The sequence below is a fragment of the Eptesicus fuscus genome, chromosome 7, assembly GCF_027574615.1.
Source record: "Eptesicus fuscus isolate TK198812 chromosome 7, DD_ASM_mEF_20220401, whole genome shotgun sequence".
In the NCBI taxonomy this organism is placed as follows: domain Eukaryota; kingdom Metazoa; phylum Chordata; class Mammalia; order Chiroptera; family Vespertilionidae; genus Eptesicus; species Eptesicus fuscus.
Window position 1 is genome coordinate 77,739,309 of NC_072479.1, and position 27,068 is coordinate 77,766,376.

The 27,068-nt window shown below is 38.1% G+C and overlaps 1 protein-coding gene across 1 annotated transcript in view; it reads right to left on the reverse strand.

Annotated features, from left to right (window-relative positions):
• Nucleotides 1-27,068, reverse strand: part of SLCO1C1 (solute carrier organic anion transporter family member 1C1) — a 56,173-nt gene that overhangs the window by 13,981 nt on the left and 15,124 nt on the right. Inside the window, exons 4-11 of the mRNA XM_008140474.3 lie at nt 26,574-26,715; nt 22,251-22,383; nt 18,965-19,086; nt 13,102-13,248; nt 12,411-12,509; nt 10,401-10,646; nt 9,186-9,350; nt 2,955-3,150 (exon numbers count right to left, since the gene is read on the reverse strand). Coding sequence (XP_008138696.2) covers nt 2,955-3,150; nt 9,186-9,350; nt 10,401-10,646; nt 12,411-12,509; nt 13,102-13,248; nt 18,965-19,086; nt 22,251-22,383; nt 26,574-26,715 — 1,250 coding nt within the window. The remainder of the gene's footprint in view (nt 1-2,954; nt 3,151-9,185; nt 9,351-10,400; nt 10,647-12,410; nt 12,510-13,101; nt 13,249-18,964; nt 19,087-22,250; nt 22,384-26,573; nt 26,716-27,068) is intronic.

Here is a 27,068-nt window from a genome sequence, read left to right on the forward strand (position 1 = left end):
CTAACACCAAAAATAATTCCTGGTACATAGTAGGCTAAGAAACAAGATTTTGGTAAATCAGCCAATTAAAAAATGGTAATCTATTTTGGAGAAAGAATCAATCATTTTGACCCTTCCCTCTGAAAGCTATTTCCTCTAATAATTGTAATCATAATTTCTTAATGGATGTAATATTCTATCAAGTAGGATGGCTATGGATTTGGTCACTTCAAATGTAAAAAGAGAGACCTCTGAGATGTCTCAAACAAAATGAGTTTTTAACTAGATCTCCTGACAAGTCATACAGGAATATTTCATTCTATTCCCTTCCATAAGGCATCACTTGTTAACTGAGACTGTTCGGTAGTATCTGAAAGTATAAATATGTGCCTCTGAAAGCCCAGAATCAGGGACTATCAATCCAGAGATCACAGAAGGATGGAGCTGAAAGGAATCTGGTTGAGATCTAGGACAATTTCACTTTTGGCAGATCAGAAAGTCAGGTCCACAGTGGGCAGATAATTTGCTCAAATTCCAAGGTTTATTAGTGACAAATTACAACCCTTACAAGTCTCTGGATTCTAAATTCTTGTCTCACAATAGATTTATTCTCATTATTGCAAAAGCAGCTTTTTTTCCTTCCACTACCTCATCTAAAGGTTCTTGACAATGTTCCTATTGAGTGTGCAGAATCACAGTGATTCAGAGTGATCCCTAGGGAGAAGGTTGTATTTTATAAAGCCAATTATTTTATACTAGAGGCCCCATGCATGAAATTCGTGTACGGGGGAGAGGAGGAGGTCCCCTCAGCCCAGCCTGCACCTCTCGAATCCAGGATCCCTCTCACAATCCGATGGCTCCTAACTGCTCACCTGCCAGCCTGATCACCCCTAACCGTCTCTGCCTGTGTTTCTCCATCAAGATTACCCTAGGTGATAAATTTAACCTACCTTCATTAATCTATACTAATAAAAGGGTAATGTGAAAATTGGTCAGGATGCCCTCACAGTAATGACTGAACAGCAGGCTGCATGGGGCCACCAGGCTGGCAGGGGCTTAGTGAGGGGCGACTAGCCTTAAATGAAAAGTAATAGATTCCACTTTGGAGTATTTATCTGAAGAAAATGAGAACACATACTGTAAAAGATATAAGCACCCTTAAGTGTATGGCAACATTATTTACAATAGCCAAGATTTAGAATCAACTTAGATATCCATCGATAAATGAATGAATAAAAAGAATGTGAGATATATCGGAATGTTACTCAGTAATGAAAAAATAATGAAATCTGTCATGTCTGACAATGTGGATGGACCTACAGGGAATTGTGCTAAGTAAAATGAGTCAGACAGAGAAAATAAATACCATATGACTTTACTTGTATATGGAATCTAAAAAAAACCCAAACTCCATCAGAAACAAATGAACAAATAAAACAAAACAGAAATAGACTCATAGATGAGAGAACAAACTGATGGTTGACAGAGGGGAGGGAGGTAGGGAAATGGGTGAAAAAGGTGAAGGTGAAGGAGCATAAAAGGTAATAAATTTCCAGTGTTAAAATAAATAAGTCACAGAGATGTAATGTACAGCACAGGGAATATAGTCAATTATATAACTAGAGGCCCAATGCACAAAATTCATGCATGGAGGGGGTGTCCCTCAGCCCAGCCTGCACACTCTCCAATCTGGGACCCCTTGGGAGATGTCTGACTGCCAGTTTAGGCCAGATTCTAAACCAGCTGTCGGACATCCCTCTCACAATCTGGGGCTGCTGGCTCCCAACCACTCACCTGCTTGCCTATCTGAGGCCTGAGGTCCCCTGTCAAGCCCTGCCGGGTGGGGCGGGGGGTGCAACCGGAGGTCCCCGTCAAGCTCCGCCAGGTGAGGGGCAGCCTGATATCCCTGTCAAGCCCCACCAGGAGGGGGGTGTGGCCTGAGGTCCCCGTCAAGCCTTGCCAAGCGGGGGGCACAGCCTGAGATCCCCTGTCAAGCCCTGCTGGTGGGGGCCATGGCCTGTGGTCCCTTGCCTGGCCAGGTGCCATGCAGCCTCAGATCCCTGTTGTTCAGTTGTGATGTTACCGCGTCCTGGCTAATTTGCATATTCCTCTATTATATATATAGATGACTTTGTAGGGTGACAAATGCTTACTAGATTTACCATGGTGATCAAATCATAAGGTATATAAATGTTGAATCACTATGTTGTACACCTGAAAACATATACTATTGTATGTCTACTATACTTTTAATTTAAACAAAAGAGTGATAAACTCTGGAAGCCAAGAAACTCAATCCCCCACCCATCGGGATGGCATAGGTCTGAGAGTATCAATAAGTTCTCTTGGCCAACTGCAAAGAACTAAAGAGAGCTGCCATGTGGGTCACTGGGTTGAGGAACAGCATTGTCTCCTAAAACTTTACCTGGTTTGAGTACAACAGATACCCCAAAGGGTGGCATGGAGATGTTCCCAGTTATGGTCATAGAAAAAAATACAATTGTTTCCATGAATGGCATATATATTTTGTACTAGGCAATACTGACCACTTTTACATATGCTCTCTTGCTTAAGTCTTATAAAACCTTAAAAGGCAGTAATTACTTTTATTTTTAAATGGGAAAATTGAAGCTGGATTCTATTAAATAACCCATACAATGTCTTTCACTAAGAATGGGAAGAGGCAGGATTCAAGCCTTGAATTGTCCACTATCAGGTTGCTGCCCTAAAGTCAGAAGTAGGTTTGTCATTTTTTATATTTCTTTAAGACATTCAAATTCAAAAGAGATGACAGATTTTGGTGACAATTATAACTTTCATGTCATAAATATCATCAGTTATGGAACAATAGAACAATTATTCCCTTTCCATGGTGATGATGGTTAAAAATCAAATTATCTTATTATGAAACTCTATGAAAAATTAATTTGATTAAGCAAGCCAATCTCTTCAGATCATTTCATGAGTGAACATACCCTTGGTAGGAGACAGTTAATCCTGCCACATCAGAGTTTTCACAGCCCAGGGCAAATAGGGAAAGGAATAGGAGGTATCCAAGGACTGATGATCCCAGGTATATTTTTGCAGCTCCATATACACCGATTCTGAATTTTTTCATTACTATCCCTCCAGAGAATATTCCAAGGGCTACCGCAGGTATGTTGATGAGCCCTGAGGAATAAGAAAAAAAATGTATCTATCATTTTGTGAATCTCTGAAAGAAATCTGAGTACACCCACACAAACTTTCCAAGCGATTATACAAAACTGTGCAATAGTTCATGACATACTATCAGGTGACTTTGTCATTTTACGTTACAGAAATATTCATTTACTATCATCTGCTGGCACATATCAAGAGATTTTGATGAATGTCCAGATTATAGTTTCATGATAGCACAGTCTCAGAGTTCTGATTACACAGTGTCTAGCATAGGGTGTGAAATTGATTAATACTGAATGAATCAATGAATCAATGTGTTTCTGGTCTAATCTTAGGTCTAACAGGTACAGTCAAGTAGAAACTAGGTGACTATTAATGTTCTTTAAGGTTGTGCATAAAAAATAATAGGCACAGGGAATGCAGAGAGTTTTTTTTAAGTCTTTTTTCAATTTTCTGGCTCCCCTAAAATTTGTTTTCATTGAGGACCCAACTCTTAGCCTTTTAATTTGGTATCCTTTCTAACAAAACAATATTTATTTGATTACTTTTATATTTATTATTTGCTTATGATGTACCAGCCACTCAGTCAAGCATTCAATATTTTATCTATCACATTTACTCTTCACCATAACCTTAGGAGGTAGGGATATTATCATTTTCACTTTAGAGAGCAATTGGTTTGTGGTCATGGTGACAACAGGTTGGAATACTGGGTGTCTGATGTCAAGTTCTATGCTTTCAATCACTACGTTATACTGTCTCTCCTTCAAGAACCTCTTTGGTAATCAAACAAATGTGGCTTAAAAACTACATGAGGAAGAGGTCTAACAAAGTGGTTGAAAGCTTGGACTTTGGAGACCTAACTGCCTGGGTTTATACTTCAGTTCTACAGCCTAATGGCTGTGTAACTACAGGTGATTCCCTGAACTTCTCTAAACCTGTCTGCTTACCTAGAGTATGGAGCTAGTAATAGCGGTTGAATGACAGGAATGCTTTTAGCACAGTATCTGATACAAAATATTATTCCATTAAGTTCTTCGTATTCCAGTCTATCAGATTCACAAAGATAAAATACTGTGATGGGGGGAGTGGAACACCTCTCCGTCAGGAAAGAGAGAGAGAGGTGCCATGTTGGTTGGATTTAAATTGGGAAATAATGCTAGAGAACAGAAATCTGGCACTCAACAATCAACTATTTCTCTACTATTTTAGAATTTCTCTTCATATTGTGTACACACCAGTCATTGATGTCCACCTTACCTTGAGCTTTAGAGAGAAGGGCAGAAGCTTGTAGAAATCCCGGACAACAAAGGAGGTTTGAGCACAGCATCTGCTGTGGCGAACAATGATCACGAGTCTCCTGCCTCTGACTCACAACCCGATGAGACATCATTAAATCAAAATTACAATGAGAAGCAAACTAATTTGCCTTTTCCCCTTTCTTTCTTTTTAGATTTATATATTCAGTCTCCTAAATAATTTCCTTAGAGTCTAAAATATCCAATACGTAACAATCTTTGGCTATGTATTGTATCACTTTATTTTAAAAATCTTTTCATCATGTACTAATAGATAATAAGGGCATTTTATTTCATCTCTTTTGCTTTGATTGTACATTAAGTTAACATTAAAATGATCACATTAGAAATCAACCCACCTTGAAGGGGCATGATCATGAAATTAGTGAAACTGCAAAAAGAGGAGAGGTTAATTTTTGCTTCCCCAGCTGAACAGAGGTTTGTGAGTTTGGCAAAAGGCTGAGATGAGCATATGGGCCCCTCAAGAGCCAAACATGAGCTAAGAGGCACCTGATTATTATTTTTTTTAAAGAGAGCAGATAATATAAAATAATACACTAAACCTGGTTACTCATGACCCAAGTTAATAAATGCTAACATTTTCTCCCAATTTTTCTGATTGTTTAAATAGCGAATATATAAAGCTGATTCTCTGTTTCAGGTTATGTCTTCCTTCCCAAGAACTAAGTGCTGTCATGATTTGCTGTGTATTATTTAAGTCCCTATTTTTATACATACATAGGACTTGGTTTTGCATTATTTCTCACAGGCCCAAGATTGACACAAAAAGAGGGTATATTTTTATTCTCTCTCTCAATTCTATTCCTTGAAAGAGGTTTATGAAAAAAAACAAACAAACAAAAAACAAACAAACAAACAAACAAAAAAACACCTCCTGAAAACCAGGCTCTGAACAAAAACATTCAGAGAATGTGCTTAGGATTTTGTTTTATTTTGCAAAGTAAAGCTCACACCTGGGACATAAGGCATCATAGCATTAAGAATACCCATTGTTTCTAGCTCCATGATGGTGCTGGATTTCATTGACCTTTCCCTTCCCTATCTGACCTATCCCTTGAATTGAAATGGGGTTATTCTCAGGGTATTGCTCTCTCAATATGGATTGTTAAAAGTCAGGACTTTCATCTCTTAACTGACCTTTTAAAGGGCCAGGAAGTTCCATGTGCTCTCTTGCCTCCAAGTCCTTCTGCACAAAATATGTACTTTGTTGGATACAATGTCCTTCCAAAACCTGACCCCTCTTCTCATAATTTCATCTTTTAATACCTTTTTATACTTTTGCTCTTGACTTACCCTAGTAGTATCAATACCTTCTCCTAGAGATATTTTTCTGATTCCAAGATCAGGGTCTTTCTCAGGGAGGACTCTGGGCTTCGCCTAATTAGCCCTGTGGTACCTCCAGGAGACTCATCTGGAATCAGGGTGCACAAGATAGTCATCAAAAAACTATTTTCCCCCTTAGCCTGGGGCCCTTTGCAGGGTCCCATGGGCAGCAGCCTTGGTACTTATCACAATGACCTGTTAGCTTGTCTGGTTCACACTTCTCACCCTCCCATCTAACCTTCAAGGCAAGAACTGTGCTCATCATAGGATCCTGTGTTCCTTGCCCAGATAGTTTTCCACAAAGTAAAGTACTACATAAATAAACTTAGTTAAGTAAACTAAGTTTATTCATTTATCACATTTCTCTGGATAGGTTAACTCTCATATTTCAAGATGACTAAATTATAAAAGATTCCAAAAAAGATAAGTAGGACATTTCCAAATAGACTATCTGTTTGATTCACCCTTTCAAATTCCCTAGGCATCTATAAGCTGTCCATGCTGGACCAAGTTGATGGCAAATTTCTGGAATATCAGATAAGATGTACTTCTTGCCTCATAAAGCTTCTTTTCTTTCATCTTTGGTATTTTAAGTCATTTAATGAAATAGAACTTTTACTCTGATTTCATCATTACTCACTTTTCTTTTTATACTTACATCATACAATGTGTTGACTTTAAAATAGTTATCATCTAAATATTCTAAATGAAAATACTAGTTTCGATTTACACTAACATCTGCAATTTATTTCAAGTATTTTCTTTTGCATTAATATATTTACCCAATTAGTAAAGCTAAAAGAAATTTCAGCTAATTTGTTATTATTTCATCTCACCCATTCAGAATAAATACCTATTCTTTGTTCCTGGCCTAAATGAGAGTTATGAGAGATGTGTTAAATGTTTTGAGATGGTCAGTATAATTAACACATAAACTGGAAACTTTGATTCCCATACAGATGTATGATAGCCTTAGCCATTAAGATGAAATATTAATGAGTTATAATAACAGTACTTTGGGATGTTTTCAGAGCTTCTCTCCTAGTGAAGTAAAATTCATATTATATAATGGACCTTCACATGACTAATATTAGTATACATAAATATTAAGATTTGAATTTTACAGAAGAAAAATGCAAGAAAAAAATTATGGGACCTTTCACACTCTTACAGCCATTTGGGTGCAAAGAAGTAAAGCTAGCTATTATTCTTGGGCATAATAACATTCTTGGGTAGTTTTTCTCACAAATTAAGATTATTTTCCATCATTTCACAGATTTTTAATATATCTTTACCTAATTCTGGAACACATCATACTACAATTATTAAATTTGCTATGCTAGCTTAGTCACCAAAAATTAATGTTTTCTATTGTAAGCACCTTTCTCCAAGTAATTATATTAATTTTTCCCTTTCTGTGTGATGCCTCTAAGATTATCATTACCATTGATTATCTATTGTGTCTACTGGAAATTGTCTTATTTAATTTTAAAATTATAAGAAATTAAGCAAAAATGATTACTATCTGTGTATTAAGAAGGAGAATAAAAGATAAAATCATTTGCATGGATGTAACTTAATAGTAATAGAGAGACTTAAATGGAAAATTCAAATGTCTATTCAAATTTCTTTCAGCCAAAATTGCAATGGAAAATTTTTTAAAACCCACAGAATTAAAAAAAGTAAAATCATTTTATCACATACTCTCTACTCCTTGAATTTGAAACATTTTTGTTGTTTATTTTTCTTGCAAAATTAAAGTAGCTAACATGAAAAATGCTATTTTTAAACTTTAGAAAGAATATGGCGAACATACAAAAATATGTAGAACAAAAATAAATTATCATTGTAACAGCTAGCCTTTGAACACATAGGGAAATTTCAGTTTATTTTTTCCTCTGTGTCATGTCAAATGCCTTCTCTGAGAGTAGAGAAATAATGTGCTTTCTTCTTGCCTCTCCCATATTTCATCACAGAAAGGATCATTATCCATAGCCCAAAGGAAAAAATGAAGGAGAAAAGAGAAAGGAGTAAGTCAGAAGAGAAAAAATGTTATATGACAGCTATGTAGATTTATGGTGCATTTTATATTTTTAAATCTTTATTTAAACCAAATGATGTATTTATTTTCACCATTCTATAGATTATCAAAATAAGTGTTAATAAATAACAAAATAAAATTGAATAATAAAATAAAATTATATAATAATTGAATAATAAAATAAAATTGATTTGAACTGATTAATGTTGAAAGTAAAAGTTCTGTGATATAGCTTGAATACTTACATTTTAGAGGAAGAATAGTCTAAACAGAGTTTATTAGATTAGCATCTGCTAAGTGCCCATTATTCCAGATTGTTACATATAAATTATATAACTTAAAATAAGCTCAGGATTCCCCCCCCCCCCCCCCCCGCCGACTCCCAAGTTTTCTTTCAGAGACAGACATAGAACAATTCTTTAAATATTTTAAAAAGAGTCAGTTATTTTAAACTATTGGAGTCTCCTATCATAAGGGGTATGTTCAAAAAATAGAATATACTTTAAGCCTTGAAACAGTACCATTAAATTAAAACTAAAGTAACTAATCCAGGTTTTCAAAGTATCCAGTTACTTGCAGGGTGGTATTCATGTATTTGTAGATTCTGGTTCTTCATTCTCTTTTTTGCCCTTGATTATCTTATTATTTGACTATACTGCCATGCTAGACACATGGCCCCTTTAAATAACTCAAATGCCAGGAACCAGAAGTCTTTTGACCGAGCGAATACAAACTTTGTTTTGTAATACTCACCTTTAACTGAATAAATGCCCCCTTTTTACAACTGTAGAGAGTGTTCAGGTAAAATGTCCACTGTTATGAGATTTTGGGTGCACTTGAAAGACATCTGTCCATTAAGAATCTCCAAATAAAATGCATGTGATCTATGTGATATTTTCATGGTCATTCACCCATAGTTGTGAACAATTTTTTTGTTAGAAAGTTGTACCACAGACTATCTAAATATTTTATCTTGCTAGATTATTTTTACTCACTTTAAAAAAATATATATTTTATTGATTTTTTACAGGGGGAAGGGAGAGGGATAGAGAGTTAGAAACATCGATGAGAGAGAAACATCGATCAGCTGCCTCCTGCACACCCCCTACTGGGGATGTGCCCACAACCAAGGTACATGCCCTTGACCAGAATCGAACCTGGGACCTTTCAGTCCGCAAGCCGACACTCTATCCACTGAGCCAAACCAGTCAGGGCTTACTCACTATTTTTTAACTTCAGATCTAAAATACCACAAATTACCTTCAGTCTAAATATTGGAACATTTTTTTCTAAAGGTACTAAGAGTTAACAGGATGCAGCTGGTAGTACCTACTGGAAAGAATGAAGGAAGATGAGCATACCGATAACAAAGTTGGCCTTGGAAGAGGACTGCCCGTACTGTTGCTCAATGTACTTTGGTTTGTATGTCACCATGCCAAATAAAGAATTGAACTGAACGGTGCTTGCACACAAGTATAAGAAGTACACTGGATTTCCTAAAAGATTCTTCAGCGATGGAAGAAAATCTATAAGACAAAAACAACATGGAGTGATTAAAGACAGTCACACTTGGCAGAAGATAGAGCCATGGCAGCAGGGCTTAGGTGGCCGAGTCCCGTTGCCATAGTATCAGCTGCAGTTACAGTGTGGTAGACATTCACACTACACATAGCAAGTCATTGGCACGAGTCAAGGATGAGAGCTGGCCAGTTCAGAGCTAGACGTAGAGCATGCTTCTATGGGCAAAAAAATCTATATCATAGTGCGAGGTATAAGCCAGACAAAAACAGACTCCTCTAACTGAAGTGGGTAAAGGGCAAGAAGAATTAACTACTCCCTCACTAAGAGCAGGGAGTCACGAGCAGGACATCAAGAACTTCAGTTTTCTGGTCACTTCTTCAAATTTGGGTCATGGTCACAGGAAAAGGCATATGAACGTTGTCTCTATTTAATGTATGGGCTTTAGTTTAAGAAACGAACTTTGGCATGCTCCCTTCTTCCTATTATGTAGCCAAACAGTGAGAAAGACAAAGGCTTTCTAGAAATGCAAATATTGCTCACTGGGACCCTTCCAGGTCCATTGAGGGAAACTACTCTTGCTCATGGATACCCATTACCACGTGTGGGGAATTCACTAGAACATGTGTGGTTTTGCCGCACACCACACTTGCTCCTTTCATCACTGGTAGGAGACATGCACTGATACACATTTCTCAAATGAGTGGATGGCATCTGTTTTAAAGGCCGCAGCCCTGAAGATTCACTCTTTTTTTTCTGCCCACCCAGACTGGTATGAAACAGCAATCCTATTGTGGCAGTTGCAAGGTCTCCACTGAGGAGGTGTGTGGATGGATATGTCAGCAAGGAAGGTTACCACGACTTTGGGTCGTGTTCTTCCATTGTTTTCTAGTAATAATGCTGGCTTTTAAATCTTCATTTCTGATTCCTACATAGTTTCTCATTTTTTTTTTTTTTATGAACACATGAAGGGGAGATGGGGTATGACTTATACAACCCCTATAAAGTCAGAACAGGAAAACTGAAAATGTTTAAAAATCAAGGAGAATCTGGCTCACCTCTTGCCATTTCCATTATTTTCGCTTTTTCTCGATGGGGTGCTTGGTACTCTGTGTGATCCCCCATAATAAACGTGGATTTCTCAGAGGAGGAACTGGAATCCTCTTGACTTTGGGGTCTCAGGAGACTCTTTGGTAAACACCAGAAAGGCACAGCTGCGAGAAGACTTACGACGCCTGCAACTAGGTAACCAAGCCACCAGGCACCTACCCACTGGGGATCCTTTGGGGTAATGGTGATGTGATCTGAAAAAGAGACAGGATGGCTGAGTGGCGTATGCAGCAAAGCTAATATGTTGAAACAAGTCTCGTGTGTTTTTTTTTTTTGTTAGTTTGTTTTTAAATCCTAGCATCAGCTCAATCACATCAAAATACCTAATCATTCATGCATTACTTTTTCTAACCTGAACATTATTATCATGCTTTTTGAAGGAAGAGGGTAGGGCATGATGATTTATTTTGTTGTTCCTGAGATTATAAATATAGAGTCTAAATACTGGAAGGGAACCAGGGGGTTCTAAACTCTGCTCTGGGGTTTTGCAGAGGGACCCCTGGGCCTGTGGCAGGGGGAAAGTGACCTGTGAGGGAGAGTTAGGAGGGTCCAAAACCTTCTGCCAGCTATGCCACATCAGCACTATTTCCTGATGTACAAATGGAAGGTCTAAGATTTTACTCAAAGAAAAAGTTATATCCTGCACCCTGTGGCCCAAATCTAGTCTAAAGCGCTATAAATGTTATTTTCTAAATGGCGTTTAATAATACTTAGAGCTATTATAGCCCTGAAGCAAGATTTGCACATGTAAATAAAACTATATCATCTCATAGAAACTTTGTTTGACACCACTTCTTATTGGACTAAAATGTGGGAATTGATACAGTTTTTTAACCAGTTATTTTTCTTAAATATAAGAACCTATAAGACATATTACTATACTCTACCTGCACCACCCTCTATGAGAGCAACAAAAAAAGCACATGTCTTTTGACAACTAGGCTCAATAGCCACTACATTCTACTCGGTAAAATGTTTCTATAAGTTTATCGCTACATCTTCGTTGCTTCCCCTTAACCATTTTCCTCTGTACCACTTATCACACCTAGAATCCCTTGTCTATATCAGTCTCTGTGACTGGACTGTAAAATTCAAGGAGTCAATAAACTCAGCTATTTTGTTCACTGTGATAAAATCATACCTGGGATAAAGTAGATGTAAAGTAAAATTTGGAGGTTAATAAATTAACAAGTGAATAAATAGATAAAAATTTTGTAATATGCCTGCATTTTATTTGATTAAAGAAGAACAACTAGTACAAGAGTTTTGCATTCTATTTTAACACAATAACCTCAAAGTGCAATTCCAGAATTAAAAAAAAAAATAGCATACTTTTTCTAAGTGCTTCCTTGGAATTCTTTTAAAAAACAAAACACAGAAATACTATATGTTTCTAGGGGGTCCACCTCGCAAGGAAAGAAATAAACTAATAGCTATGGAAAAATGAGGACCACATTTATTCCCTACACAAGTACTCCCACAGAAGAAAAGCTAGTCTCATGACATCTGCCTCTGCCTAAGAAAGATTTGTACAGTAAAGAAGGGAATTTTGGTTGCCAGAAGACTTTCAATCCTTGGTTTTTCTGGCAAGTCAATAAACACATTATCAATTGGTGTAACTATAATAAATGTTGATACACCTGAATCCAACAAGAGCCAACAAGTAGCCACCATGTGTAGTCATAGCTATGATGGAGTGCGTTTGAACTGGCTAACCGAAGTGAAAAAGCATACACCTGAATAACTAACCATGGGTCATCCAGTTCTAATTTCCACCTATTTTTCATATTCCATTTATTAATGTGCATGATGATTCCATCAACAATAAATTTTTTCATGGCCTATTTTTATTTTATGAAAGATTACTATCCTATCATTTTATAAAATGTCAAATTGCTATCCCATTATAAAATTGCAGTAAAACAAGTGAACAAATAACAATACATTCATTCCCTTACCTAGGTTTACAAAGCCAATGTCAACATACAGTTTGGCACATAATGAGCCTAACAGGAAGCCAAAGATCGGCCCTATAATTGCCACCGTCTGCACACACCCTGTACCAAAAAAAAAAAAAAAAAAAAAATTAAAAACTTAAATAATAAGGTACCATTTCTTTGCTTTTGTAAATTAATAAATTTTTAAACAAGACATGTGGAATGAGATCTGGTTAGTAACTGAAAATATTTCATCAACTATTTATTTAAGTGTACTCAATTTGTCAATTTTCAACCTCATTGAATTAGGAAATAAGTTCTTAGCTTTGGAAGAAGAATGAACACTTATAAGCCATTAATTACCTCTTAGTGAGAAAATAACACGAGGACTGACTCTCTGATATATAAATATGTCACCTACATGCTTCTGCAGTCCATGAAGTCTGTGAAGATACTTACACAAGGTCATATATCATTGCCTTGGAGCTCAGTTATTTTCCTTTAATTTGATGTTCTTTCCCTAATGCAAGAGAGTCCTCTATTTGAAGTTTCTTTGCTATTCACATCCTGACTGTGGACTTCAGAAAGGTGTGAACTGAATAAAGGATTTGGGTATGAAGTAAAAAGCCTTCCACACCCAAGTTTAGTCTATAATGGAGTTGAGAAAACCAGGTACCCTGCTTTCGGAGAAGATAAATGAAGTGGGCATTACCAATATAGAAAGCCGCATTGTCTTCACTGGCAAAATCATCAAGGTAGGTGATGCCTAGGGGCTGAATAGGAGTTTCTCCAATTCCACGAAGAAGGTTCCCCAGGAAAACATAAACCCACATGGAGGAGCTGGTGTCGATTTCACATTCTTGAAAGGAAAGAAAAAAAAAAGAAAAGAAAAAAGAAAAAGAAAAAGAAAGGAAAGCAAACAAGATGAATGAAATAACGTTACAATTAAAAGTTAAATATTTATTCTGCTTTTCTACAAGTTGTCCTAAAATTGGATTAGAATGTAAAAGTAAAATAAGACAGACATAGTTTGAGAGGCTTGAGCAAGATTGGGAAATGTGTTTCATAACTTCAATAGTTTAGGTAGTGTGTAAGTCCCCCAGAGACTTCAATCAAGAAACCCTATTGCTTCTTGTTCCTGTTCCTTCCTTCTTATTTTCTCTCTCTCTTTTTTTTAATATATTTTATTGATTTTCCACAGAGAGGAAGAGAGAGGGATAGAGAGTTAGAAACATCGATGAGAGAGAAACATCGATCAGCTGCCTCTTGCACACGCCCCACCGGGGATGTGTCCACAACCAAGGTACATGCCCTTGACCGGAATCGAACCTGGGACCTTTCAGTCCGCAGGCCAACACTCTATCCACTGAGCCAAACCGATTTTGGCTTATTTTCTCTCTTTTTTTAAATTTCATACTTAAACTAAGTTCTTGGAATTCCTACACTCCAATAACCTTCAATATCCTCCTAAGACAAAACACAAAAATTTGAACAAAGACTTTTCTTGCTTTAACCTTTAAACTTTTTTATTTTTTTCCCTGCAGAAATCACTTGTAATTTTATTGCTGACGAAGTTTTATCTGAAATTCAAAATTTTAGATGGCTGAGACTTCAACTTTGGGCAGCCTATAATTATAATTGTTTGATAATGAATAACAATCTTTAGAGATCATGTTTAGAAAAATTAAAAACCCTATAAGCTTTAGTAGTATAGCTATTCCAACAAAAAGAACCTTGGATGTATTTTTAGAGTGAAATTCAAAGCTAACAATTTTCAATGCTTTCATAAAAGCCATGTCTTAATATGAATATGTGAAGTTGGACAATTACTCCCACATCATAAATGAAATATTCGTTCTAGAGTTTAGTCACTTTAATAGAAAGGATATTCACCACCTCCAACAATCACCACTCTGAATGCTCCCTTTCTGTGAGGCACTGGGCTAAGTGTTCTGTGGGCATTTTTAAATCGAATTCCCCTAAGAATCCTATGAGGTAGGAGTTATTTTCACATATTAGTAATCCTTAAAACTATTTCTGCAGGTAAAGCATGGGTTACAAAGAACTGGGGGGTTTCCAGCCAATGTGGCTCAGTGGTTGAGCATCAATCCAGGAACCAAGAGGTCAGGGTTTGATTCTCAGTCAGGGCACATGCCCAGGTTGTGGGCTTGATCCCCAGTAGGGGGCAAGCAGGAGGCAGCCAATTGATGATGTTCTTCTCTTATTGATGTTTCTATCTCTCTATCCCTCTCTCTTCCTCTCTCTCTAAAGTCAATAAAAAACATTTAAAAAAAGAACTGAGGTGAACGCTTTCATGTAGTTGAATCTGACTGCAAGACACAAAAGAACTCTGTGCAGTCACGGAGCTTCCTGTCTTGATTCTGCCACTTCTACAAATGTAGCCGAGGGACCCTGGGTTTTTCACTTAACTTCTCTAGATTTCACTTCCATTCCCCAAAATATATTTTCTGAATATACTGCCAGAATGGGAATTCCTTTACAAAAATTGATTCTAATGTCAATTCTAGCCCTAACATTTATTATTGTTGTTCTAAGAAGCTTGTTTGGTAAGTCTTACAGATAAATGTAGACACCTTAGATCTGTGCTTTCCAATATAGTAGCCACAAGCCACCTGAGGCTGAGAAGGCTAAAAAGGGCTAATTCCAATGTAACCCTGATATTTGGGGGCTAGCAATTGGAATCCATGCCAGCAAGCTCAGTGTACATTCTTGATAACCTATAATTAAGTCACTACCTCCTTCCCAGATACTGGTCTTGCAGAACCTGTTACAGAGGCCATAAAACTGTGAACAGTGCACTGCCCCGGAGGGAGGGTTATTAACGCTGGCGCCAGGCCAAACCATCAGATGTGGCCTGGAGACCCCCAACACCTGGGGGGCCTTCTTGCAAGGCCCGCGAAAAGGACAGGAAGCATAATCCATATTTGCAGGACAAAGACCACAGGGAGATATAAAGGAAAGCCCCCTGCATGTTTCTTCACTCAGATTTGCAAAGTTATTCCCTGAGTCCGCCGGCGTATTAAACAGTGTCCCTCCTTCTCTTTTAAAGCGTTGCTTGGTTTTCTTTGGTCTTCTGCAACAAGGCAATGGAAATTTAAATTAATTAAAATGACATAAAGGTAAAAATTCAGTGCTCAGTCACATTAGTTCTATTTCCAGTACCTAATAGTCACATGTGGCTAATGGCTACTGTATTGGACAGCGTAGATATAGAGAATTTTCATCACCACAGAGAGTTCCGTGGAACGCATCTGCTCTAGAGTATTATTGGGGGTGGGGAACAGGGTCATGTGTGTTGGGAAGAGTCCTACATTTGCCCCACTAGCATCTTCAGGATGAGCCTTGTGTTCATCATATCTAATGCCCACATATGTCTATGACTTTAAAGAATTGAGTTGTGAGTCTTATACTCTGTGTCTGACTTAATAACTTGTCTCTTTACATTAAAAACATTTTCATTCCCCATCTCTAAACCTTATGTTTCTTTTTTAACATTAAAGGTTTAAATATTTCCTAATAGGCTATATTGTCATTTATATCATGTCTCTTCCCTGATTATCTAAAACAAAAAACAAAATAAAGTATCTTCAATGACTGACCATGGTATGCAGATGAAAACTCAAACTCTTCAGCTCAGTTTCTTGTCTCTTTATGTGAACTAAATTTATTATCCATGATATTCTTTATGTCCAGCATGTCCTCCCTGACATTCTCTCCTCATATTTCCATATTTCTTTTAATCCTCTGCCCTTCCCCTTCATTCAAACAGCCAGACTGCTAGTGTTCACTGCCCAGAAAAGAGATATCTCAAAAGAAAGCATTAATAAGGACATTAGAGGAGTGAATGGGTTTTAAGATATAGATAAAAGATTTGGATGGGTAGAAGGTATATAAAAGGAATTCTTCCATACTTTGTAGAAATCGATTCCAATCTAGGAGTAGGGAGTGAGATGGGGGGTGTTGGGGAATAAGAGTTGACCTATTGATGCTGAAGGAGTAGGGAGGAAGGGGATGCCTTTGCAGTATCTCAGAGACAAACACCTGTGGGTAGCTTTTTGGATTCCATGAATGAGAAGAACCTGTGCCACCATGAGCAGGCAAAGTCCAGGGAGGTGGTAAGACCCCAAACATGAACTGGTTGCACAATGTAGCTAAGCATCCCCATCTTCAGCTCCTCACAGGGTTTCTACCATCTACATTAACACAGAAGAGATGATCCCCATGTTCCCAGGGGTGACTCATACATATCATTGCTGTATAGTGTGCATCAGCCACATGGAACTCTATTGTTCTAACAAAATTCCCCAACTCCTATCTTGTGTGGAAAGTAGAATTATATCCATGTTTCTAAGACAATCACTCCTGCAAAAGAGAGAGCTGCTGGGCTAAAAGAACACAGACATGGTCACAAGATAACCCCAAGGTGACATGTATGACCAAACACCATGGACAGAATGATTAGATGTCTAAGGGCACCAATAACACCAAACATCCTCTTCCCATAACTCCCCCTTTTACTATTATGTAACCTCCTTATAATGTAAGCAGCCCCTGGGGAAAAGGGTGAACATTAGGGGAAAATTGACTGAAATTAAGTTTTTGCCATTCTGATGAAGAGAGGCTGAACATAGAAATTAAATTGAGTTCTCAGGAAAAATATATTTCTTTCATATCTGAGCAATGGACTGAGATTTATAAATGCTAAACTAGCTTTACCCTAATTTCATGGCCTGCCTTATTTGAAACCTCCAGAAGGCTTTCCGCAGTCACCAGCAAGTAATGTTCCTTGTCCCATAAGATTTTATTGTCTACTAGAGGCCCGGTGCATGAATTCATGCACAGGTGGGGGTCCCTCAGCCTGGCTGGCGACCAGGCCTGCTGAGGGGAGGGACCGCGGGAGGTTGGCCGGGTGTGGGAGGTTGGCTGTGGGAATACACTGACCACCAGGGGGCAGCTCCTGCATTGAGTGTCTGGCCTCTGGTGGTCAGTGCCCATCATAGCTCCCGGCCAGTTATCTGGTTGTCTGGTCAGAATGGTCTCTTAGGCTCTTATATATATACTAGTGACCCGGTGCACGAAATTCATGCACATTTAAAGGGGATTAGAGGAAATAACTTAATATTACTATTTGGCCTTTCTCTATAATAGAAGTGTCAGAGATGAAAGAAAATTAGTAAAATGTATATGAAAACCTTCCTCCTGTCAGAGTCTGGGGCACACCATGGGACCCAGAGTCAAGTCCCCGCCCACCCACATGCACCTCAAAATCGTGTGAGACCCAGACCCAGCTGCCCCCCTCACCCCCCCCCCCCACACACATTTGGCTAGATCTAGACCCAGCCAGTCCCACCCTTGTCAAGCCCTGCCAGGCAGGGAATATAGCCTCAGTTCCCCTGGCCCAGTGCCAGGATGGGGGGAGTGGCCTGAGGTCCCCAGCCCAGACTGGGGTGGGGGGGTATGCCTTGAGGTCCTCCATCAGCCCCACCGGGTGGGGGACACGGCCTGAGATCCCCTGTCAAGCCCCGCTGGGTGGGGGGCATGGACTGAGGTCCCCCATCAAGCCCCGCCAGGTGGGGGTGGGGGGCAGGTGCAGCCTCAGGTCCCCCGGCCCAGCACCGGGAGGGGTGCACAGCCTCAGGTCCCCCGTCAAGCCCTGCAGGGCAGGGGGTGCGGTCTGAGGTCCCCCGGCCTGGTGCCTGGGTGGGGGTGTGTGGCCTGAGGTCCCCTGTCAAGCCCCACAGGGGCAGGGGAGGGCATAGCTTCAGGTCCCTGCTGATTGCTTGTTAAGGCTCCTTATGGGAACTTGGCCTCAGCTGTGGGTGCAGCCATCTTTGTGACAGAGTGATGGTCAATTAGCATATTCCCTCTTTATTAAATAGAATAGATGCATTTTCTTAGGATCTCATCATATACTGCTTCATATTCTAGGATTTTTTTATGGCACTATAACATCTCAGTCTAAGTAGTAAAGCTTTTTTGTTGTTGTTGTTAATTCTCTCCAGAGGATATCTTTCCATTGATTTTTAAAGAGAGTGGAAGGAAGGGGGAGAGACAGAAAGTGAGAAATATTGATTGGTTGCCTCCTGCATGCACCCCAACCAGGACCCGGGATGGAACCTGCAACCAGGTACATGCCCTTGACTGGAATTGAACTTGGGACCCTTCAGTCTGTGGACCGACACTCTATCCACTGAGCCAAACTGGCTAGGATGTAAGTAGTAAAGCTTTAGACAGCAAAAATTATATAGATATTTTGTCCATAATAAAGAACATATAGTCGTTTTAAAAAATTTTTATTGATTTTAGAGAGGAAGGGAGAGGGAAAGAGAGATAGAAACATTAATGATGAGAGAGAATCATTGATTGACTGCCTCCTGCATGCCCCCTACTTGGGATCAAGCCCACAACCCAGGCATGTGCCGTTGACTGGAATCGAACCTGGGACCCTTCAGTCCACAGGCTGATGCTCTATTCACTGAGCCAAACCAGGTAGGGCAAAGTCTTTTTTTTAAAAAGCTTGCCTAGTCCTTAAAGTAAAAACAAAATAATCTTACCATTATTTATTTTGGATTGTGATTTTTCCATAACCGAGGTTGTTAATTGACTGTTTGATTCCAGGAGACATGGAGAGGTGCTAAGAGTGGAATTGGAGAAAGAATACCTTTCATATCTGTACCTGTATAAAAAGAACATTTTCTTTACTACAGGCTCATTTAGCATCATGCAAAAAATATTGCATGTATACTACATGACTCATTAGGGTACTTGTTTGAGTTCTCAGCTATCCCTGAATCCCCAAACCAAACCAGTGTTTAATAGCAGAGTTTTCTGAATATACTTCCAGAAAATCCGGTACATAGGTGTTGTACCCTATTTGAACCCATCAATTATCCATTGTAATAAATAAAATAAAAGTAAGAATTATTCATAGAGGTTCATTTTAATATAAAATGACTGTAAATCACATGCTCTCTTGGTGGAAAAAATATGCCTATTGAAGTTGGTTAGATAAGGAGACAAAGAAGTAATGGACAGGGGACCCAGGGTATAAATGCTTTTAAAGGAGGGATTTTAGTTCTAAAATGGATTCAAACCATGGCTGACACAATCTTGATTCTGATGCCTGAAATTCTATAGTAGCTACGGAGAGCTATATCTCTACAGTGAGTATTGTAAATAGTTTCCTTGCTTTCAAGTTTGCTCCACCAGAGTTATTTTTCCAAGCAGTAGTCAATGTGACCCTTTAAAATATGTCAGATCATGCCCCTCTGCTCAAAACTCCCACTGGTTTCTCACGTCATTCCAGATGAAGCTAAAGATCCTGCAATTGTTTGCCATGTTACTACTCAAGATGTGGTGTGCAGACCAGCAGCATCAGCTGAGTCTCAAGTCTACATTTTACCAAGAGCCTCCAGCAAAATGTCCATCAAAGTTTGAGAAACAACCTTGACACCTTCACCCACTTTCTTCTGGCTTATCCTACTGGGTCACAAGGTTCCCTACAGTCCACCCACGCTCCCTCCTGCTGCAGAAACTTTGCATTCACTGCTCATTTTGCCTAGACTCTTCCTCCCCAGACATCTGTGTGGCTTTCCCTTTCATCTTTTTCAGTTGTTCCCAAATGTCACCATCTCAGTGAGCCATTCCCTGACAATCCTATGTTAAATAGCAACCTGCTACACACATACTCCTTCTGTGCCTTATTGGGTTTTCTCTAACATTATCTGACTTACTATATCATGATTTGTTGGTTCATTGTCTATTCCTCATAAGATTTATGGAAGCAGAGATTTTTCACTACTTTATCCTTATTTCCTAGAACAATAATCAATATATATTTCTTAAATTCCTGAGTTAGATGAAGCTAAACACAGCCTCTTGGGGGCAGGCCCTTACATACATAAAGCTAAACACAGCCTCTTGGGGGCAGGCCCTTAATAATTGGTATCCATGATTAATATTATTTGTTGGACATTAAGGGTATTGCTGCTAGGCAGACAGAGCATATATAGTAGGTAGTCTTTTGGAGAACAAAAATTATATTTGGACAAGTACCCAATAAGTGACTCATCCTGTAGAAGGTTGAAAACAAGTTATTGTAATAATCCCCAGTAGATAGCAAACTTCATGAAGTGTGTGCATGTTTTGTTTCTTTTTTTTTTTTTTTCTTCAGTGAAGTAGTCCCATTACCTGACACAGCACCAGGCAAATGGCAGACACTAAATAATGAATAAACAAGTATATCTTTCAACATGTAAAAGGTGGTGCATATGAATCTCTTTGTGTCCCTTTGTCAGCACTAGCCTGGCTGCCTGGCTGGCTTTCTCTTAGATACACTCCTCGCAGGTGGATTGGAGACCCATTTCCTCAGTCTCTTCCTTTGCCTCTTCCTTAGACATTGGCCCACATAAAACCTTTGTAGAACCTCAGTAATCCAAGGAAACTTCTGCCCCTCTGGAAAGGAGGCCCGAGATATGTCCAAAGAGCAGGCAGAAGCCCTGAAGCCATGAATCTCTCTCCAAGTAAAAGTGAAGGTAGAGGGAAACCGCCCAAACAGGTAGGAAAGATCCCACACAGAGGATTCCGTGCACCACCTGTACAGACTGGCCACAGAGGCCAAAATCTGACTCTAGGTATAGGAGTGACCTGGGAGTCTGAGGAAAAGTTTGGACCAGATCATTTCTAAGTCTCTCCAGCTCTAAAATGTCACAATGTATTGATCTACACTGGGCGATAATTAAAGTATTAATTGATATATAATTTTAAAATTATTCTCTTGTTTCTACACCTCTTGGAAGTCACTTCTCTCAGTCAGCAATAGGTAAGCACAGAGAAGGGAGGTAACATGGATATGCATAAAGAAGTCAGAATACATGTTTTAGGAGTTCAGTGCTATAATATAAAACACCTAAACAGGAGAAAGTCACCAGGCTTTTTAAGTCATGGCCCATAGCTCTAAAGTAAAAAAGTATAAACTATGTTCTTCTACCCTATAGGTTATCATAAGGATGGAATCTATACTAATAAAAGGCCTGTGGCCGTCATGCCGTAACGCCGTCATGACCAAACGAACAGCGGCTCTTGCGGCAGGCTGGGCAAGGCGCGAGCTACGAGCAGCGGAGAGCTACCAGCGGAGATGCGCGGGGCATGAGCTACAAGTGGGGATGGACGGGGTGGCCAGCTGAGGCAAGCGGAAGCAAGCTACTCGCGCAGGATTTTGTGCATGCTGGGACTCTAGTGATATAATAAAGATGAAAAACCTTTGGAACTACTAAAGTTGTATGCAGGTACTAACAAATGTACTAACAAAGTCCCAAAAGTAGATTTCAGAGTTCAAGGATACAGACATCCCACTTTTATTGAGGAAGTGCTATGAGGTAATATTTGTAAATTGAATACTCATTTTGAGTTGATAACATATCCTTATGTCAATGTCCTGCCAGTCAAGTGTATCATGATCCAGCATATTACCTGTAACACTCACTCATTTCCCACTCGACACCCACTTGACATTTATCACATAATATATTAATTTCTTTTTGTTTATATATTTTGCATCCACAGATAAATGAAAGCATTTGAATGAAGGCATATAAGTGAAAATTTCCCTTTAATTTTGTTGACATCAATACATAGTAGTGTATCAAGGTTTTTTTCTTACAGATTAAATTATAAGTAAAATTGCAAGTGCTCTGAAATTTTGCCCAAAGAGGATATAATAAAAATAGGATAGAATTTATCAGGGGCCATTTTATAACATTTAAATAATTAATTGTAACCATAAGAAGAGAAATGCAGCTGTTGGTTACAGCAAGAACAGGATGATTGCATTTGACTCACTGTTCCATGAAGAACTGAGGCAGTGCAATGAGCAACGTTCCGACTCCCATGATCAGGCAGCCCGCTCCAATTATTTTTGGCCTGTGAAGTCTGGCTCCAAAGTAGCTAACAAATGTTATAACTAAGAGATTTCCTTGGAAGAAAAGAATAAATGTTCACAAGTTAGAGAACTTAGAAAAAGTCAGCAGAATAACTAAACGAGGTTAAGTCAATGAATGAATGTCTATAGCAAGTCTAGCCATATTTTGTTGTGACTAAACTGTCTCCCACCATCATTCCTATCATTTGACTTTCTTTCCTTTAAACTGAGATGACTGTTGAAATTGTCTTTTTACTCATTACTTCAATCACCTTACCCCTTTGTCAGAATATTTTAATGACCAAGCCTTCTACTTCATTTTCACACACCCTAATGATTTGTCCTTTTAAAGTGTTTTATCATTAGTCAAATTGTAGAAGGCATCCTTCAGCTGTTCTCTTAAATTTTCTTTGCTGATTTGGAAGTAAACTTGATTATTGTTTCTTCATTTATTAAAGTTTTCTAATAAAACTTCTTATAGTTTCCCATTTGCTCTTGAAACACACATCACATATTCTTGCTTTAGCTGAATATAAACTAGTAAAAAAAAAAAAAGTAAAACAACTGCACCTCACTTTAAATGAAATCAAATTATAAAATTCATATTTTTACAAATGATATTTAGAATTTGTTTATATCCTTGTTACAAAAAGATAAGATTCAAAATAGAAGTACAAATTACACTACACAAACAACTGTAGGACCATATCAATTATATAACTTCCATGTATATTTATAATACAAATTTTATGAAATATAAAATCTCACAAATTATACACAGCAATCTCTTTATAAAAAAATAATTAAGAAATATTTTTTGAAGGTTGAATTAGGCCTTTCTAAAATGTCTCTGAAGACGCGTGTGATGATGAAGACAACTGACTAACCATGCTTTAGGGATGATGTCCTCGTGCTTTCCGCTGCACAAAATTCCTGGAACAAGGTGGTAAGAAATATAGAAATATTAAAAATGCAGAATCTCGGTAGCTCCTGACAGTTTCTGAGTCCACGGATCCAAGGGCAGGCCAAGAAATCTGCATTTTTAATCCTAGCTCAAATGTGTTGGTGAAGATGGTTCCTGGAACATATTTTGATAAACCACTGTTTGGAGTATTGGATATCAAGGGGCTTTAAAGTTTTAACTATTTGCATTTTGAATATTTAATTTCCTAAGTACTAGAGTGCTAGATAGAGCAAGAACTTAGCAATAATGCGGCACTTGATTGTGATAGCTGATGGGTCGCCTTGCATTAAAGTCCTTCTTGATGTTTCCAATTTTTTTTTTTAGCAAGAGTGTTTCCTTACATCTGCAAGCAATCATCTCATTTACTACTGTTTACTCACATTGCCAGCGTTAGTCAAGTGCAAAAAGAACAGCAATTTTTCTAGCCTTGAGGACAATAATGATAGTGAGAAAAGTAGATTACATAGTGGCTCCAGGCTTTATGGCTCTCAGAAGATTTAACTTCCTTTTAATTTTCATATTAAAAAATATTGAGTATGAGATTTCTCATTTGACATCTAAGTATTTAGTAGAGGAAATTTTGTGTTGCATATATTGCTAATTATGTCTATATTTTTGTTAAAGTGTCACAGTAAAATCAAAACAAACAAAAGTTTGTTTTTAGTGTATAAATAATGTGTCTCCCTACCTCACCTCCTCTTCCTACTTCCCACACCACCACCCTCACAATAGAGGACTCAATGTTTACAGTCTGTTTTGTGTTACATTAATGGGTATGCCAAATACTGCATGATATCATTTCAGAATCTGTGATACGTAGATGAGTCTTATGTTCTTTTACTTAGTATCCTTTCTGAATTCTCAGAAGATACACTTGAAGAATAAATGGTGATAAATGGTCTTTAAAAGATTGAATTGGATATCAAAATTCTTTCACATCTACCATCACTAGCCTCTCAAAAAACAGTTCCACAGAGTTTTAAAAATATGTTTTACCAAACTTTCAAGTAACAGATTCCACATACACACAGCATTTTAGATAATAGAAAACTCCTCAACTCACCTTACAAGACTAATATTTTTTGAAATCAAGGCTACACAAGAATAATAAAAGACCAAATATAGTTTATACCAGGAGTACGGAGGTATTACAAAAAAAGAAAATTAATAAATTAACTATGGTTATTTAACATATGTAGAAAAGCATTCAACCTAATTGGCCACTCATTTATAATAAGAAAAGAATATCTGAGCAAATTAACTTTTAAGGCATATATATGAAAACCACAATCAAACATATTGCTTATCTGTAAAATTTTAAAAGCATTTTTATTAAGGTCAGATATGAGAGAAGGATGCCCATTTTCACTGCTTTTATTCACCCTAATACTGAGGCCAAAGAAATAAGGCAAAACCAATAAATAACAGATCTATGAATTTAGAAGGAATAGTATTAATCACCTTATGTTTCAAACAATATAACTGTCTATTCAGGAAACTCTACACCATCTATGGACAATCAATTAAAATGAACAAAAATTAAACAAGGTTGCTGCATACAGATAACATTTAGAAATCAATGTTGTATTGAGATGGTCTAACCTACTGCACACCCAGGCTGTTTGGTGTGGCCTATTGCTCCTAGGCTACAAACCTACCCAGCAGGTTTTTGAAGGCTGAATTAGGCCTTTCTAAAATGTCTCTGAAGACGCGTGTGATGATGAAGACAACTGACTAACCATGCTTTAGGGATGATGTCCTCGTGCTTTCCTATACTGAATACTGTACTGTACTGAATACTGTACTGTACTGAATACTGTAGGCAGTTGTGACACAATGGTAAGTACTTGTGTATCTAAACACAGGAAAGGCACAGTAAAAACACACTATACCAGAGACAAAAGTGGTATAGGGTGCTTACCATAAATGGGAGCTTGAAGGACTAGAAGTTGTTTTGGGGAAGTTAGTGAGTTAGTTGTGAGTGAATGTGAAGGCCCAGGACATTGGTGTGCACTACTGTAGACTTCACAAACACTGTCCCACAATCCCTTCCCCAGCATCAGCATCACCTGGGGTTTCTTAGAAATGCAGAATCTTATTTCCCTTCCTACAGAATCAGTACCTGCATATTAACAAGCTGGCCTAGTCATGTGTATGAACATCACCATAGAATTAGCACTAAACTTAGACATTTCATTCTGGTAGAATGATGAAAGATTTAAGTAGCAAATGCCCAAAAGCAAGAGGTTAACTATTCATTCTTTTAATTCTTTCTATGATATTCAGAGTTAAAAACTGGAATATGTAGTATGAATTCAAAAAAGCAATTGTTGAAGAGTTAAAATATTCCTTCGCTGTCCTGAAAGTTATCAAGTGAAGCTGAAATTGTAGCCATTGAAGATTTTACTATAGCATATACGTATCTGAGTCCCAGTTGGCAGTAATAACCACAGAGCTACTATTCTCCATTAACAAAGAATTAATGCCTCTTAGTTGATCAATTCAAGAAGCTGACTAACTGGGATTATATCTCTTAAATTACTTCTAAAACTTTGACTAAACTCAATTGGTCTTTTCAAATTCTAAGAGGTTGTCTACAGTCAATTGCTAACTGAAGACACCTGAGTGTAGAATTTTTTTAAAAGTATATTTCTTTATTGATTTCAGAGGAAAAGGGCGAAGGAGAGAGAGATAGAAACATCAATGATGAGAGAGAATCATTGATCGGCTGCCTCCTGCACACCCCCTACTGGGGATCAAGCCCGCAACCCAGGCATGTGCCTTTGGCCGGAATCGAACCTGGGACCCTTAAGTCCGAAGGCTGATGCTCTATCCACTGGCCAAGCCGGATAGCTGAGTGTAGAATTTTATTATCTGCTTTGCTCTTCTAGTCTTGTCAACAGAATTCCTCTCTCTTCTTTCTAGGCTACTGGGCAGAAACCCCCTTTCATGGTTTAACTTCTTCTTCAATAATTACAATGATTTTTCATACAGCCCATTTGGATTCTTCTGAATTTTGAACCACGGAGCTTCCAGAATAAATGACTTCTGTAAAGACACTACCCACATACTTTTAAACTCAAAATACTGAGAGCATCTCACCCTCTCCTCCGGGAAAGTCTCTCACTCTGATTGAGAACTCTGAAATGGATGAGTCGTATAATATTGAACACCTGGAATATATTGCTGGTTGCTCAGAGAGAACAAATTACAGTGAAGATGTCCTTCACTCAGGCCTAGAAGACCTTGTGCTTAAAAGCCAGGCATCTGCAATACCTACCAATTTCAAAACTTCCATCAATAACTCCCACCAGGGAGGAAGGGATTTCAAACCTTCTCTCTATTTGAGTGATGGTGCTCTTCAGATAGCCTTCTGACAGTGCTTTGGCAAAGTAAACAAAAGATAAGGCACCTAAGAACACCTGGAAAATATGACAGGCCACATTTAATCTGACTCCAGCTTGATACACAATTGGAAACTTATTAAACAAATAAATGAACAAACAAACAAAACCCCAAACCAAGAACAATGTAGCAAGCTTGTTATCATCGAACATTTTATTCAAGCATTTCAGCCTCAAGCTCATGTAAATTTCTAAAAAAAAATTCAATTTCTTTTGGAAATAACAGATTTTTACTCAGAATGTAAGTTGAACTCCTTTTTCTCTCTCCTTTCTTCCTCCTTCCTCCAAAGGACATTGAAAAGAATTGTGGCTTTGAAAAGAAAATTTATTCTATGATAAAGCAAAGAGAGTTTGGAGCCATTCATAGAGAA